Here is an 18,765-nt window from a genome sequence, read left to right as displayed (position 1 = left end):
CTTTGCTGTTTTACATATGTCAAAGTATTCTGATACAAAATTTGTACTATTTCATAACCATGCAATTTTGCAACTTTCTAAACCGCTAAGTTAAAATAAAATATTTTTTATAAACAAACTTTGGCACTAATTTATCTCCCAGTTTTCAATGTTTACTATTCCTCAAGAATTTATCAGTGCCTCTGCAGTAACCTATCTCCTTTGTTTTGGGAGCTCTTTTGCTTTGGAGAGGAGTGGGACTTGAAAGTGACACCCAGGTCAGTGAAGGAGAGGAGAAGGCATGCAGAAGCAGCCATTCCTCTTCAGGAGCAACCATTACCCTTCAGCAGGGAATGAGCCCTTGCAGCCCATGGAGGACTTCACACTGGAACAGGTAACTGATTCCAAAGAAGTCCAGGCCTCTGAGGGAAGACTGCACCAGAGTGATCTGTCCCTAGGAAGAATTCTGCCTATGGAAGGGACCTATATGCACATAAGTTTGTGGAGCACTGTCTCCTTTGGGAGGGATTCCCTATTGCCAAAAGGGAGGACTGTGAGGAGTTTTCTCCACAAGGTGAAAGGAGCAGCAGAAACAACATGAAATAGGCAGGACTGACTGCAGCTCCCATTCCCTGCCTGTCTGGTGTCACGGCTGAATAAGAGATAGCAGAGCTGTGCCCAGGAAGAAGGGAACTGTGTGGGGAGTGACTGAACATTTTTAGTTTCAAGGCAGTTCTAACCATAATGATATGCAACAGACTTCCCCTTCTCCAAGTAATCTTGACATGTATTTGGCTTTTCATGCCACAAACATGCCTTAGAAGATATTTTCAACTGTCGCTGCCGCTTAAAGTGTTAGCTGTCATCAAACGATTTAGAGCAATCATTTTCAGCACATCAACTTAATATTTTTAGAATCTACATATTGTTTTTTTTACTTGTTATTTTAAAAAGTTTTTTGTTTGCAGAGTATATGATGTATACTAAGAACCTAAAAGTCTACTTCAGATCATACCACAAATTGCAGAGATAAAAAAAAAAAAACAACAATAAAATTTGGCAATAATTGATGTTAGAAATTCAACAGTGTTTAGCTGGGCTTAGAATAATTTTCAAGCCTTCTCCACTAGGCAGCTTCTGCAGGCTTCTGCAATGCATCTGCATTGTTTCTCTTGATTACATGATACTATACACATCCATTTCAAGACACAAGTGATTATTCATACTAGAGATCCACATTTATGCACGCATCATTAATTTGTTCAAACCGTCCTCTAAATGTCACTGTCAAAGCATGAGTATAAAGCTCACCTTTTATTTCAGCAGAACTATTTGAAACTGTGCATTTGAACAGAATTGGGTTATTATGACTTGCTGAATTATGATGTACCTTAACTCAGGTTTTAAACAGAAACAGTAGAGAATAAAGTTTTTCCTCTGATACTGAGCAAACCAAATACAAAATTGCTCTAATCTGATCATGACCCGAAGTCATAAATTGACTTACAAACATGTCTCAGCTAACCTTTACAGAAGAAACTAGCATCTTTCAAAAAGCTGTTGGAAACTGATAAATTAGGATACTTTGAAGAAATATTCTTCCTTTGCTGAAATCAATTCACATAGCTATATATGATCCTAAGATGAACATCCACATGCATACATCACTTCCAATTATATCTATCAATTACTTTCTTTTTTGGTGTTAAATTTTTTTATTGTTACCTTATATCCAGGTCCTAACTGATGTATTGCAAATATCTGTGCTGGGTTGAGTGCTTCAGTGAATACATACACTGCTCCAAGCTGGCCACAGAACACTCTATTAGCATCTGCCGTCTCCGAAGAGCCAAGAAAACATTTATCATAGCTCTGTATGAGAAAGAAGCAATATTGTATGAGAAAGAAGCAGTATTGATGAAATTGAATCACACAAAATATACCATGAAATAATATTCATATACAGCTGCTGAAGCCAAAAAATAAAGGTAGACAGTAATTAAGAAAATTAATCAATAATTAATTACTTCAGTACCTGATTTCCTACCATGAAAAAACTTCATTTTGAATATTATAGCATTAATTGTTTTACAAGTCAGTATTCCAATGCTGTTATGACTTGCTGCTAGGACTTGGCTTTTATTACTTGTTCAACATATAGCAAAGAAAATTCGAACAGTGTATTCAAGTACCAAATACCCTTCTCTATTGCCTTCTAGGAAATATGAAAACTTTGAAGTTCCTTGTAATTATAATCAGACCTCCCACTGCTAACACATAACAACACATGCTGAAATGCACTCTTCTTTCATTGCTGGGCTATTAGAGCTAAACATCTCTAGCAGAAAAAAAACAAATATAATTTTTCATCAGTGCACTGTCTTCCACTATGACCACAGCTTATATATTGTCATGGTTTGACCTTAAATTCCTCTTCTGTCTTCTTCCACAGTCACAAGAGTTCGTATTTTCCATTCTTCCTTCCAACAACTATCTCTGCACAAAGACCTTCTGCAGTTTCTCAAGTGTCCATTTCCTATTATTTCAGGTTTAAACTGGGGTTCTATGGTGCTTTTCTTTTTTTTCCCCAATTTAAATTTATTTTACAAGAGTCAGGTTAAGTTTTTGTGGTGCTTTCAGATGAAACAAATTTTAGAACTCATCTGTCTAGAATAAAGATCTGGGGAACTGACATACAAGATGCAGTACAAGAAGAGAGCAGCAGGACGCACAAGCATCTCAAGGCTATTCTCTCAGCTTCCTTGAGTCACTTGTTCTTTATTTAATGGAAACAAGGATCAGGTCTCACTTTTTGAACTGAATCAGCAAAACAGCAGACTCTGTGTTAGAAAGTCTACCTAAACACTTAGCACAGAAATTTTAATAATGGCCAAACGTTTATTAATGTCAAGTCAAACAATAAAAGCAAAATATACCTGTTAATGGGAGACAGATTTAAGACTTCAGACTTTGCTTAATGCTACAAATTTCTTGACACCTTTCCATGCTTCCGTTTTCTGTTTTTTACCATTTGTCTTTCAATCTTGTTGGTTTAACATTGTAAAATCTACATAAAAGAAATTACCTCTTCCTATACTCACATAGTGCTTAAAACAATATGAACTACTTTGATCATAGTTTAGGCTACTCTGTTCTACTGCAATTAAAAAAAACTATTTAAAATTTAATGTCCAATAACACAAAAAGCATAGAGATCTTTTAACTATTAAAAAAATTATCTCCTCTTGAATACAGTACAGAACTTAATGTGATACAAAAATGAGTACTTCTGTACACCCAGGCTGCATGCACAGTCATTTGGCAGTTTTTCTTAAGGACTTTTCCTTTGCTAAAACTGTAAAATTAGAAACTCTACCATATTTTCCTATGGAAAAAGCCAAGTATTATTCTATTGTTATCAGTATCCTCTAGACAGTATCACATATTTAAATTATTACCTATAGCAGGTTCTCCAAATAAAATCTCTGAAAATTCCATTGAAAGAAAAAAGATGTAAATCACAGCCCCCGCAAATCCCCAATACTCTAAAAATATTATTACAGAAAATCAATAATACATTTTAAATGCATAACCGAGACAGATCAAAGAAGAAAGTTGGAAAAAAAAATTAAAAATTTGCAAAGATCTAAAGAAAACAAATACAGTACTATTTCAATTTTACTCTAAAATGGAAGGTAAAAAAAAAAAACCTTACATCATTTGTGTTAACATGCCAAGCCATGTCGCCATAGGATACCAGCTGACCATTCACGTAACATCGTATTTCACTGTTTCTCCACCGGTTATAGATGTGTACAATGCTTATCATGTACCACTGGAAAGACATGGAAAATCAGTATGTAGTGGCAGTTTTGGTGCTATAAAATATAAAGTTAATAAATGCCATTAAAAATAAATGACCAGTCGTGTGAAGTTATAAAAAAGGTGAATCCTTTCAAACTCATAAAATTAAAAGGCAAATCCAGAGAAATTTAAGTCCAGTCAGCAGAATCATGCCTAAATGTAATGACGTACCTACCTGCATCCCTTTATGGTTAGAGCCAAAAATGAAATACATACAATTAAAAAAAAGTTGAATAGACTTCCCATTCCTGAAAGTGTAACTTAATTTAAATACTATGCACTGTAACCCAAAACACAACTGAGTTTTGATAGGAAACTCTGTTCTACATGCACTTACCTTAACAAATTCATATCATATATCTCTGCCTTTTCATCATAGCTCTCTGACAGATATTATCAAATGAAAGGAAAGGAAAAAATTACAGCAGCATATTTTACAGCCTATTTTATCATATTATCCTGTTCACTTCACACAATTTTCTCCCTCTGTTCTTTACCATTCCACCACATTTTGGTCAACTCTCATATCATTAGAAATGCATTATATAAAGAAAGCACCATAGTAAAATGCTTCCAAGTACAGCTATGGTGATCTTTGAAATAATCTCTTCAACAGGAATCATCATGTCCATGATCAGGTAAACTGAAGAAGAAAACCTTGTTTTGATTAAAACAGAACATTTACACTCATCTAAGACTAGGAATGGAAATTCAACCTTTAAGATCTGAAAATTAACTCATTATTGGCATCTGTATTATATCCATATACAAACAGATGAAAACAGACATATATGAAGTCCAGAAAGGCCCACAAAGATAATTAAGAAATTGAAGCCTCTGACATATGAGGAGAGGCTGAGATATGTGTCTGTTTAGGCAGGAGACTGGAAGGCTTAAGGGGATCTTATCAATGTGTATGTATACTTGATAGGCAAAGAATAAAGAAGATGGAGCCAGAGACTTCTCACTAATACCCAGTGACAGGTCAAGAATCAATGGGCACAAATTGAAATACAGGAAAAACCATCTAAACATATGCAAGAAAAGTGGTAATAAGCAGCAATGAGAGTTCAAACACTAGCACACGTTGTTTAGAGAAACTGTAGAATCTCTTTGTTTGAACATATTCAAAACCTATCTAGATAACATCCAGAGCAAATTGATCTGTGTCCCTTCTTTGAACAGTGGGTGAGACTAGACTGCCTCAACATATCCCTTTCCAATCTTACTGATTCTGTGAAAAAATCTCAGCTCATCTGCCTTGAAAACACCATTTCATATTTTAATAATTTGGAACAGTTAATTTAGAGTTTAATTGTTTTCCCTGTCTTGGTATCTGTTTTAATTACTATATTTTGATTTCTGCATTCTGCTAAGTCTCTTTTTTTTGAAGCAGAGAACTTCTGCATCCCTTGGGGCATTATTTTAATAAGTGACATGGTGACTCTCTCTGTAAGCTGGGATAAGAAGATACAGAGCCTACTAATTGCAATTCTGTATCAGAGAAAATAAAAGCAAATATTTTTCACATGTTGATTTTGAAATCAAACGGAGTACAGAATACAAATTTTTTTAAAGCATGCAGCAAAACATATTTTGATGAAAATAATTGTAGCAGTTCTCAAATTAAGCTGAATTCTATTACATATCTATATGTATTAGAATATACTTATTTTTCCACATCTATTTCCAGGTCTTAAAAAAAAAAAACATGTTTTAATTTTTTCTTTCCTTAAAACCTACAGTTAGAAGAAGGGGAAATAACCCCTATTAATCACATAACAGTATGTAGGGGTATCTCACTTCTTGCATATCCAGGTAAACCAAATTCTCAGGGAATATTAGATTAAGGACATGCTCCTACAGCTTTGGCTTCTGAAGTCATGTGTGGCCAGTCAAATTTACATTAACCAAGCATTTTGTGTAGGCTACTGTTCCCTCCCCCCAAAACATTCAAAAAACAAACCCAATAATACAGTTCTTCCCCATTTTGTAAGCAGATTCTATTTTAGAAATGAACACACACCATAGAGTAAACGAAATATTCATAAGTCTGTCTAGAGGCTTAACTACACTAATCAGAAATTAAGTGCAAACCACATGACTAGAGCTCTGCTTTCATCAGCACTTCTTTTCCAAAGCTTCCACATCACCTTAAATATATCTCTTAGAAGTAAAAAAATCCAAATCTTTCCTTCAAAGGTTAATTCACCAATAATCTCCACTAAGTGACAAAAATACTTTTATCCCAATAGCAAGTGTTCACTGCAATATCATTATTCAAAGCTGCACCTTTTATAATGATCTACTCGTGTGAAAATTTACTCGAAGTAGACATGAGGAGGAATATCTTTACTTTGAAGGTGGCAGCGCACTGAAACAGGCTGCCCAGAGAGTTGGTGGAGTCGCCATCACATTCAAAACCTGCCTGGACACCATCCTGTGCAACCTGCTCTAGATGAAAGTGCTCTGGCAGAGCGGTTGGACTAGATGATCCCCAGAGTTCTCTTCCAAGCACTACCATTCTGTGATTCTGTGATATTTCCAGTTCTGATGCTTTTGTAGCAGAAATAAACTGACAATCCTAAGCCCCAAGTTTTATCCATTTTCTTCTAGCTGTGATTTTTGTTTAGCAGCACTTTAAGAGCATTTCTGACAACCTATCAGATTGTAAAATCATTCCTGTATGTAGCTTAAGCTTAATAGATGAGTCCTTCATTTGGAAGTAAATATTTCATTACTTTTGTTGGAACACTGTTCACAGAGCCTATAAGGAACTAAAATGAGCAATGCCACCCTGGGAGAGCTTTGGTGTCTATGTAAATCTTTAGGAAAATGATATAAATTACTTTTTATAATCTTTTTATTCTCCATGTTAACCTCCATTCATGCACATGCAACTTCTTTTAGTTTAAGCCTCATTTCTTCCATGCAACTTTTTTGAATTTTTAGCATTGCTGCTATGCCAGAGCACTACCTATGTTTGCCACTCTTATCCACAAAGCTAGCACTACAAAAACTTTGTGCTTTTCTTTACTTAAATGCATGTGCACAAACACAGGTGTGTTCACACAGAGTCCATCCCAGCTCATTATCATAACTAGCCCAGTAAAATGCTCTTTTGCCTCCTGCACTTGAATTAACTAAATTTACACCTTAATCTGTAATTTCTTTTTAGCCAAGGAAATATTCAAGTATTAAACCCCCCATGTAGTCTTTGTATCATATGTGTCACTAGTACCAATCTAGATAGAGTAAGTTACATAGGTTTTCAAAGCTAGTTCCTAAAATAAAGGATGACAAACTCCATCTTGTTAAATCCAGTGTTGACAGGAAAATAAAAGGTCCGTCCCAGATTCCTGCTTGCTCACTTGATTTATGTTCTTGCTCACTTGATTTATGTTCTTCCAACCATACATTTTAACAAATATAAATTCTCTTCCTGTATGATAGCCTCATTTCTTTAAGGCTTTCACAGAAATAAAGTGTCCAGTGTTCTTGGGGAATCCACATGGCATGTATGAACTGGTTCACAAACTGGTTCTTATGCACAGTAAGAATGCTTCAAATAACTCAACAGAAGTGGGGGACAAGATTTCCAGTGCAATACAGCATTGCTTTGGCCCCAGTATATTTATCTTTGTGTTTTATAATCCTTGCTTTCTGGTTTTTTTTACGGATTGTACCCCTTTTTTATTGTTAAGAAACTGTGTACGTGAATAGGTAATTCTAAATACCTGCAAAGACTTTTTCTAAAATCTGTGTAATTTTGCTTCACCTATTTGTTTGAGGAAATAGACTATATAACACAATTACACGTTCAGCAAATTTCATATTCAAATTTCTTTGGAACTTATAGGTGCCTACTGTAAGGTCTGGGCAATTAATTACTATCTTGTATATTGATTTCTATGCCTCTTCTACTGACATTTCAATTTGAGACACTTCCTCTGACTCATCCCCAATGACTTTCTTGTAGTAAACAATGCAATTAATTAATTTAGCTGGTTTTGTTATGATACCATATTCTTCAAGGGCTCCTATAAAGCCTTAGTCATTTAATTGTCCCTGTGTACTGGAAAACAGAAACTGTCTTATGACACATAATTTCCTGTAACTTACACTTTTCCAAGTATTTTCCACTTTGAGACAACTCCACTTTCTGAACAACTTCTTTACACTTACAATGGTCTCTAGTTTGCTATTTATCTATGCTCAGCTACATTGTGAGGAACTCTTAAACTTTCTATTGAATTTTTTTTTTATTAATGGAGTATTTGCTCTTAATCTTTCATATCTTTATTTCTCCAGTACAATCAAACACCTCCACTTTTTAACTGCTCCTGTTCTTTTTTTTTTTTTTTTTTTTTGCTGTGTTTGTTTTTTAAGTGAAGGCTGGGGTTTTTTTTCCTTTAAAAATAGAAAATCCTGAATATCCAAGCTTATTCTGCATTTTTCAAAACAAAGCAAGAGTCAGCATCTGAGCTCTCTAGGAATTTCAAAGAGAAATAAATCCAAATGCTTCTTGTATTTAGAAGTTTGAACCCTCATCCCTGTAAGATGTCACCCAGCTTATAGCCAAGTAGTGTAAACTTTACGCTAGTATGCTTTATGATCTTCCCCAATTCATCACACAAGTTATATTTGCACATACTTGAGCAGATCAGTAGATTGCTGTTTGAAACTGATATTCATATGAAATACAGTTGTACTAGTCTAAGAATTAACTATTTTAAGTAAAACAGTAAGAGGTAAAATTTTCCAGGGATGGTATGAAGGAAACTAGTCATTCATAATAAAAATAATCAAAACAATATCTTCTTAAAACATGAAAGACTATTTCTTAACAAGTAACAAAATGACCATCTAGATCCAATGAGCTAGTTATCAGTAACATGATCCAAAAGTTAGGAGTTTCATTTGTTCCTAGGTTGAGTGCTTCTCAGTAGCCTCAGATGTGCTACTGTAAAAGAAAACTGAACTGTCATCAAAACTCTAGTCTGGCTATAAAACTACGTAGAAGTTGTAAAACAGGATTGGTTCATTTCAATATACTCAGCAGCTATGTGTTTACAAGACTTTCTATAGGCCACATAATACACTGGTAAAAGACATTACTATGGCTTTAAAAAAAAACAAACACAAATTTCCACAAAGCTGCAAGACTGAATTAGAAGCAGTGATTTTGAATCACAACTACATACCAAGAAAAATAATAGAACATAAAGCTGACAAGTGAACAATGGCATCCCCTCCCGAAGAGACTGGTTTCTCAAAACAAAACAAGCACTGAAATTCAATACACAAATTCTAAGGCCATAAAAAAAATAAATGAGCTTCACAAATACATGCAAGGTTCCTATCAATGACAAACATAATTTTTTCTGTATGAATAAGTCAACACTTCAGTCAACTAACTGAAATATTGAAGCCAGCAGAATTATTATTCTCCTAGGACCACTAGACATACAATAGAAATGAACACTAACATGATCTAAAGAAATAATCAAGATTTATGATGAAAATGAGAAATCCCAAAACACCACTGACACAGAAGAAAGTTCAGAGGCTTACATTCCCCAGAAACAGATAAAAAACCCAAGCACTGCCAGCAAAATCATTCCAGACACGGGCACCAAAGCCACCAAGTACAAAATGCTCAGAAACTGAATGACAGCCTTTAAAAAAATCCAATCTTTTTTACAAATACTCCAAATTATTCTCTATCTGAAGGCAATTAGGTAGTTTGTTCTGTTTTGTTTTGTTTTTTTTTTAAGTTGACATGTTATTTTATGAAGGGCTACGTTTTTCTTTAATTGATTCTGGTCTGTAACTGACAACTTTCATAAGCATCAGAAAAGCTACTCATAAATAAGAAGACATTATTAGTAACACTATGGCACTAAAGAGATTTTAGCCCTTCTCAGGAGCACTTTATCGCATTTTCAACATTAATCTTTATTGCAAATACCACTTTGCTTACCTTGCGTGGCTGAAAGTCATACTTTACACAGTGCTGGAAACCCTTGCCTTTTGACTTCAGTGATGTAACTATTAAGCAGTTCCCAACAAAATGAGCAGAATATCCAACACCTTTGCTAGTGCGGAAACTGGAAAGAAAGAATTATTAATTAAATTGGGGAAAAGGGAATTATTGTATAATAAAAAGATCCAAATACTACTTTACATTTCCACGACAAAAAAATAAATTAGTACCTGTAATGATGAAGTTAATTTCCTTTTTATTTTCTCTACTCTAAATTTCTTTCAGGGGAGATACTCACCTTCATCACTTACTTGATTCCAGGCTACATTCTAAAAAGCAATACTTTTTTTTTTTTTCTTTACAAATTCCAAGGTAGCAAATACTCTACCTACCAGGTTTTCCCCTCAGCTTCCAAATCCATTATTATCCCAGGTAGTTGTTATGTACAAGAATTATTTCTTTTTCAGGACTCATGATTTAGTTAAGCAAATGATCTATGAAGTTTTAATCATCTGAGTTGCAGATTTATTTTCATTTGTCAAATTGATAAAAGACTACCATTTTAACAAAGTAAGTTTAGCAAGGTTTACCCGCTTTCTTGTGACAAATATCATGAAGACATATAATGCAGAAAGCTCAAACATAGCTCTACTCTATTTGAAATCAAAAGCACTGTAAAGAGAAATTCATAATAAACACTTTGCCAAGGTAGCTGCTAGAAATTCATAACATTACACAGAGAATTTTTAAAAAGGTAAGTCCATATCTACAGCTTTGTCACTTATTCCCTTCTGAAAAGTTAAGTACAATACAGAGAAGTCTGCTACCATTAATATGGAGCACACTTTATGCATCTTTTAGTACTTTTTAAAAAAAGTCATTACTGATCAAGCTATAAAAATAATGAAAGGCTAAGATATGAGGTCTAAATGGTGAAATCCATCTATAAATTCTGAAAATAAAAAGTTTGAAAGTATAAGAAAAGACGACACTAATTTTGAACATTTGTATATACTCTTGTAACCCACTAATTAACACTTTCTCACTTCCTTAATGAAGGACACATAAAATAATATCATATTATTACAGTAATGATGTTTTTAATGGTTTCATTTTTGTCAGATTTTCATCAAAAACTTTTACTAGGTTTTTCATTGTAACATTAAAAAGTGAGAAAAGCACATGCTGCTGAAATTTTACATCATTTATCTACCATACTACAGAAATCCAATCCTGATTTTAATATGCAGAAAAATTGCAAAGTTACAGAACTAACTCCCTCTTCAGAAACTTACAGTTAAATCTGTGTATGTACATTAGTAAACAAGAGAAGCAGATTTTCTTTCTTACTGTCAAAATATAATGCTTTGAAAAAAAAAAATAAACACCTTACAAGATAGGTGTTGTGTTTAGACCCTGAGATGGCCAGAGCTCTGATCTTCCTCTCCTTAAGGGAATTTTTAAAGGAGACTAAAAAGAGATGTTCAAATTCTAGAAAGCCACTTTTGTTAGAGTTAATTAGAATACTTGTATTAAACGTGAAAAACAGAGTGATCAGGCTAAACAGGAGTCAAAACATGATACATTCTCCACCCTAATGTCTCCTTGCACAGAGGGACTTCCAATCTTGATTTCAGTTACGAGTTGAGGCACACTATACCTCGTGACCTCTGATGATCCAGGTGGGTCTGCTGGCCTTGAGGCATGCCTTGGTTTGTTCTTTTCCTTTACCAACTTGCTAAGGTGCTACAGAAGCTCTGTTTTCCCCAAATCCATTTCCTCATTCTTCTGTCTACCTCTATATGTCATACACAATTCTCCCACCACTCGAGCTGTTGCCCTGGAAAGGAGCATTATGCCCTTCCACAGCCCACAGGCTTCCACATAACTCTCCTTGCAAAAAATGGGCACTTCTTAAAAATAAGCTTTAAAAATCCTCTCTAAATAAATTTAACACATGACTTAAGAGCGAAGAGAAAAGTTGCACACTATCACCATTGACCTCAACAAGTGAAGACAACTTATAACACCGTAGTTACCCCATGTCTTTTAAAGCCTGTATTTAAGAGGGACAATTTCAATGATCTGCTTTCCACAATGACCCCACAGGCAGCTACACCCCACAACAAAAGGCACAGTGAAGAGCCTCAGGGAAGAATATTACTCATATACGTAATATAACCTATATTACCCATATTACCCACATACATAAATAACCTGCATGACCACAGTACTGAATTTTGTACAATAACATGAAGGCTAAAAACCTTAAAATACAACGTGGTGGTTTTAAGGCTATGCCTTTAATTTCTCTTCACACAGTTTGAGCAGAAAGGTAAAAGAACGTAAATAAATGACACTTGGGTGTAAGAAAGCAAAATAATGATTACTCTAAACACTTCTATTGAAGAGATAGAAATGTTTAAGAGTCAGTATTCAAAACAAAGTTCACTCTGTCTAGTGTTTCTCTGCTGGGCAGTCTGCGTTTCTCTTCTGCGCTTTGCTTTTCGAAGATAACATACTGGCATACTGACCTTGAAAAGCTTAACAACCTCTCTGTTTCTTGGCTTTCTTCCTTCTGCCAGGGGGGTCTGGGGAAGGCAGGGAAGAGGGGGGGGAGGGGGGGGGGGGCAGCTTTCCTGTCTTTGGCCAGAAGGGTTTTGTACTGTTTCTGTTAATTGCACATATTTGTAAATACTGTAAATATTGTACATTTGTATACATTCATTGCATTCCATTGCAGACTGTAGTTGTTGCTTTGTAAATACAGATTCATTTGCTTCTGAACTGAGCTAGTCTGGAGTTGTTATTGTGGGAGGGGAATTTCAGCCCACCACACTACAACATACAATAAGAACCCCTGAACATGTTGTGGGCTAGTTTGAAACTTTGATTCACCTCCTTGGGGCTTTATGTCATTCAAAGAACTTTTCACCAGGCTGTTGTATCTCTCGCAACGCCAAATTTGTTTCTCAGTAACATACATCAACTCTACAAGCTAAAATGGTTTGGGCTAAAAGAATACTGTTCTGAAGGATATTAAAAAAAACACATGGATTCACTGTGTTCTGACACATTGTATAGTATAGTTTCGTTAGAGACACCAAATCAAATGTTTTTCTCTAAATTATGAAGAGACAATCATTGTAAGTATAACCATTTTTTAAATGGATAAAACATTAAAACTGTGTAAAATGTATCCTACCTACTATTTTGAAGAGGGGTAAAAAAAACAGAACCAAAACCCTAACCATAAAAACAACAAACCAAACCAAAAGCAAACAACAACAAAACCCAAAAAAAACCCCAAAACAGAGATTGGCTCTTGAAGAAACGTCTACATGTTTAAACTGTTTCCCTTTTCTAACCACTCCACTTAGTGGGCTGATTTTGTCACATTATGGTCAAACTGGGCTGTTCCTGAAATTTTAAACTCTGAATTCTCCTTCCACATGTAACTTCTTGGAGTTCAACATACAAAGATAAGAAAGTGATGAACTAATAGCTCATTTATTACACAGCTCTTCCTCTTGGAATAGAAGGAATGGTTTTCTAGACAGCTTAGCCAAGATTGTACTCATTTTTTGGCCCACGTTAATTACCATTTCAATGTAAGTTTAGAAACTGAAAACTCCTATGTTCTCTGTTTACCTCAACATTATAATATACAGATTATGTTACTCTTCACATTTTATCTCTTGCCAATGGTGAAGTAGGCAAGGGATTGGCCTCTAGGATACTGCACAGAAGTTCTCTTATCAATTATCCACACATGCAGAACTTGCCACATTCAAAGATGAAACACAGACACAAGAGCAGTACTATCAATACCCATACGGTTTTATGAGCCTTTAAGTATCTCCTATAGCAGCTGGTATACAATAGTACTACAAATTATTCCCCTTATAGCTATGTTTTATTTCATCCAGTTTCTCAAAGCAGCTACTGGATGTTATTACACTTCAATAGCACGTTTCATCCACTGATGAAACTGTTTAGCAATTACAGTTCTGTTTAGGATTTTACAAGCAATTTTACGTGTGATTATAGTACTAAGATTGAGAAGGTATTAATTCATTCCTGCCTGAAAAAAAAAGTTTCTTTTCTACTAGCTTTGGAATTCCATCATGTGCTTTTGCAACTGGTCTGAATTCTCTCTGTTATTATTAGCTCTAGAGAAGGACTGGAAAGACTAGATGGCTTATGTTTCAGCTTTTCTGCTTTTGTTTTTCTTGTCTTTCAATCAGTAAAAATAACATTTAGAATGCTCTTTCAGAAATTTTAGCTAGTCTTCCATTAAATGGTTGCAGAAGTACTTGGATGTTTCAAGGACAAAAAGCAACATGCATGACAATCCAGCCTCAGTTTATCCTCTAAATCTTTTACAGAGCCAAATACACAACCTGAAAGAAAGCAATTCTTGAAAAAGGAAACAAACAACCAAAACAAAATAAAGCAAAACACCAAAAAGCCAAGGACACACACACACAACCCTCCCACACCCACACAAATCTTAATATTGGAACTGATTTTATCTAATTTCAGACCTTAGAAGTAACATTACCCCATCTCCTTTTTACAGCAGAAATTAGAGGATGGAGACTTCCCAGTTGAGTGCGCTTAAGGCTGGCCTTAAATTCCTAAATTTTCACTTTTCTTTATGGCAAAGAATCTCCTCATTTTTGAGGAAACATTTCTGACAATTGATTAAACTGTGGTTAGTATTATATTGTGTCATAATATGACTGTGACAGCTAAAGCAACCAAATGTAAAAGACTAGTAATTTTCTTCCAGGATTCTCATGCTCATTCCATAATTGTTAAGAAAGCTAGAATACTGTTCCAATACACAAGTATTAATAGACTATCAATTAGCAGCTGCCTAACCTCATCCTCAGAGATAATTAAAATTATTGAAAAAACCAAACCCCAAAAGCAAACAAATCAAACCCAATAAATTGGCTTACAGTTCTTGAAACACCACTTAGCATTTAGCTAATTTAAAAACAGTAGTAGTTTCCCCTCACATCTGGCAAATGGGAAAGCATTTCTTTTCTTCCTTTCTTGATTTTAAACTTTAGTTTTCATGTTATGGTCAAGCTGACGTACTGGCATTCTCCCAGCAGAAAGGTTTCTGGATTTACAGCAGGGGGTTACAAATTGGAAAACATCCTCGATCAGACTTGATAGCCATCTACAATTGCATGACTGGATTGGAGGATGGAGAGGAAAGCTGTGGATGTATATCCTGACTTTCTAGCAGGAATTTTCAATACTGTAAAAACGTCTATGACAAACTAATGAAGAATGAGCTACATAGGTAAACAGTGAGGTGGTCTGAAAACTACCTGAACTGCTGTGCTAAAAGCATTGTCTCCAGTTCAGCTGGAGGCCAGGAACCACTGGAGTACTGCAGAGGTCAATACTGGGTCTAATCTTTTTCTTTTTCACCTTCTTCCTTAATACCTTGAATGGTGAGACAGAGTACACCTTCAGGAAGCTTAAGATGATAAGAAAAATTGGAAGGAGTGTCTGATACACCAGATAAATGTGTAGTCATTCAGAAGACCAGAGCAGGTTGGAGAAACAAGGCCAAGAAGAATTTAATGAAGAAATGGGTAATCTAGTTTGAATGTTTTTCCTGCTTTGAATTATTAATTATGGTTTGCTTGGTTTAGACCATTTTATAAAAGTGACAAGTATTTCCATCACTCCTAATTTCCTTCCGAGGATGGCATACTCACTTCCTCTCACGTGTATTACATGGCACTCTACACAGTCTCAATTTTGACGTTTGATTCTAGTAAAACTGACTTCTTTCTATGGCTCATATGAAGCACTACCAAAATTCAACCTTGTTAGTCACAGAAGTTTTATTTCTTAATTATGATAAATATTCCTATTTTACAAATATTCCACAATACAAGTTAATGCAAGAAAATTCAAACTGAACTATAAAGATATGTGTGTGCAACTTTGTGTGTGAGAGAGAATCACTCAGCACAAATGTGCCCAAAGCTTACTTGAAGAGTCTGTGCATGCAGCAAAATACCTCAGCTTACTAGAGAGGTTATCATTTATTCACTACAATAAATGAGCTGAAACTCCCTGTGTTTTGGGGATATACTTTTTTCCTGGTTTCAAGTTCCAACAACAAAATACAGAGGATGTTATCTTGGTATGAAAACAAAACAAAACAAAAACCCAACATGAAAACAAAGACAAGCACATATCGACCATGGGGGAAAGATAAACTCAAAAAATATTTAAAATGTTTTATACTCTGCTAGTTGCTTTATTCTAATAAATCTAATTAATAGATATTATATTAAGCTTCTTACTACAAGCAAATCAGTAGACATTTTTAAAGGAAAGATGGAAATTCTATGGTTGTCACTAATAAAAAGTACGTTAAAAATATATTTTTGAGAGTGTAATGTCAAGGTGAGACCCAGAATTCTTTTGAAAAAAGAAATTTGGGTTTCTTTGGTAACTCAAAAGTCATCTCTGTGGGGTTTATTGCTTGATATGTTCCAGAAAACAAACAACTTAAGGAAAAATCTGTTTATTAACTACAGATGTCTGAGAACACAGGGCAGTTATTCCTTCTAAGTTATACCACTTCTTTGCAGCAAAATGAACATAGGATAGAGAAAATGTCTACATCAATATACTTTAAAATGAAATCAGAAGTAAATTCTCACTGGCATAGACAAATATCACAACAAACATCAAAACTACATCACAGCATAAAATACGTACAAAAGAAGTAAATAATCAAACATCTGAAGCTATTTTAACCTAATGCCATTGCTGCTTCTGAATTACATTGGAATGGGAAGGAATTATATTCATCACTCAAGCCAAAGGTCTTTCTGTACTACTAACCATAACAAAAGCAGCATATATCATGAGCTGTGCAACTTCAGAGTATGTTTTTCCTGTTCTAAGCCAACAACAAATTTTCAAATCAAATATACCACCTAAGCTGACAATTCTGAAATGTAAATTCTAGCTCAGAAACAAATGATCATATTAAATTTCTCTATGCATGCTCGATCATATGATTACTGAAAGAATAAATAAAATACAGATCATACTAATACCCAGATATAACCAACAGCTTGAAAAAAAATCTCCACGGTAAAATAGCTATTGCTCTCAGCAGAAAACAAGAACATGGAATAGCATTATCCCAGATGCTGATCTGGATTTTTAACCAGAGATTTATTCCATAAAAACATGAATTATTTCAGTTTTCCAAGTCAATGCATAGTAAGATTTTTATGTATGGTTTATACAAGTACTTTTCTGAGACCACATCACCTGGTCCTCTTCTCAGCTGACTACTAAGAATTTCTGCTCTTTGGACTAGAATGGTTACAAAGTGAGGAACATTACTTTTGGTGACTTCCCTCCTTGTGATATCCTGTTTTACTGAGCTGATAAAACTTCATAGATCTTGCTTATGTCCAATTCTTTAAGGATAGGAGAAAAGGTAAGCATACTAAATAGCAAATACATAAAGAATGAAGAAGTGCTGAAGAAAGTAACAGCATGTTCTGACATCACATCCTCATTTTCCTCATTCCTCTTTTTCTTCAGCTAAGATAACCATATTGAGACAGATATATAATTAATTTCTGAAGTGAAAAAACCCCAAAATTTTTCATGACTGATGAAAAGAATAAACATTTTTAGTATTATAGCATAATTTCTAAATATAAGAGGACTTTGTTAAGGATTTAACTATTACTTCTACTTTTATCAGAACAGCAAACCTAATTAAACTAAAATTGTCTGTCCTGCAATTAATGTATTATGAAATTTAGCTTCCATTTTTGGGAACAAGGGATCAGTGGGCCTTTTTTATATTCATAGGTCTACTTTCTACTACTTATAAATAATGTGCAACCAGTGTGCTCTGAGAATATCAGATTTGTTTTGAAATATCTCTATCAGCTGAATATCTTAAACCACCAAAGAGAAAAATATGACAGCATTCTCCATTTACAGCTCTAAGATATCATATATTTAAAAATTCCTTAGAAAACTACCACAATACATTTTAGGATTTATCTACAAGCACACATCTTGTATCCATGAATTAAAAAATTACAAAGCAAAAAGGACAGATGACTTTGTAAGAATGTACATACAGTAACTATTAAAATCTGCAGATATTTGGGGGGAAAAGAGCATGTCAGAAACGAAACCCAATCAAAAATATTAACTATTATTAGGAAGCCATAACAAACTGTAACTGAAGCATTATAAGTTACTTACCAATAGAGATAGGGTTTATCCTTATCTACATTGATATTGTTTAGTGGATCCATACGAAACCAGGTGTTAAGAGTAAACCCGTTTTGATAAGGCCACTTAGCAATAGGAGGCAATGCAATTGCCTGGAAGAATGAGAGAAGAAAAAGAAATAGCAAGTCAAATATAAAAGAAAAATATAAAAAACATCCCCTTCAAAAAGTACTTTGGAATAAATTTTTCTATCTATAAAATACTTTCATGTTTAAATACATAATTACTACAAACACAGGACATGAAACTAAATTTATGAATGGGCAATATTAAGAGAAAAAATAGAAAAATACTTCTGCAGAAATTAATCTATAAATTCAGCTTTCAGGAAGCATTCATGCCATCAATAGATTTAAACACTAAATTAATCTTATCAGAGTACAATAGAGATTCAGTGTTAAAACTACAATATAAAAAAAGTTGTTCTCTGAGATTTAAGTGCACTATCAGTTTGGGGCTTTTTGTTATTAGCACTTAGTAAGGTAAAATATTGAAAATTTTATCCCTGCTTTCAGTTAAATACATTAAGGGTAAGGCATGGCCTGAGAAGAAATCTGATTTTTCAGTATTTTGTTTTTATAGACTGACTGATAAAGAGGTTTCGGAGAACAAGAGAACAA

General features: G+C 34.4%; 1 protein-coding gene across 4 annotated transcripts in view; it reads right to left on the bottom strand.

Moving 5' to 3' along the window:
* Positions 1-18,765, bottom strand: part of NBEA (neurobeachin) — a 486,311-nt gene that overhangs the window by 372,093 nt on the left and 95,453 nt on the right. For all 4 annotated transcript variants that reach the window (XM_054387432.1, XM_054387415.1, XM_054387443.1 and 1 more), the window contains exons 5-8: positions 18,116-18,237; positions 9,827-9,953; positions 3,695-3,814; positions 1,705-1,851 (exon numbers count right to left, since the gene is read on the bottom strand). In XM_054387432.1, the coding sequence (XP_054243407.1) occupies positions 1,705-1,851; positions 3,695-3,814; positions 9,827-9,953; positions 18,116-18,237 (516 nt within the window). The remainder of the gene's footprint in view (positions 1-1,704; positions 1,852-3,694; positions 3,815-9,826; positions 9,954-18,115; positions 18,238-18,765) is intronic.

The sequence above is a fragment of the Indicator indicator genome, chromosome 1 (assembly GCF_027791375.1).
Source record: "Indicator indicator isolate 239-I01 chromosome 1, UM_Iind_1.1, whole genome shotgun sequence".
NCBI lineage: Eukaryota > Metazoa > Chordata > Aves > Piciformes > Indicatoridae > Indicator > Indicator indicator.
This window is presented reverse-complemented; position numbering and strand designations above follow the sequence as displayed.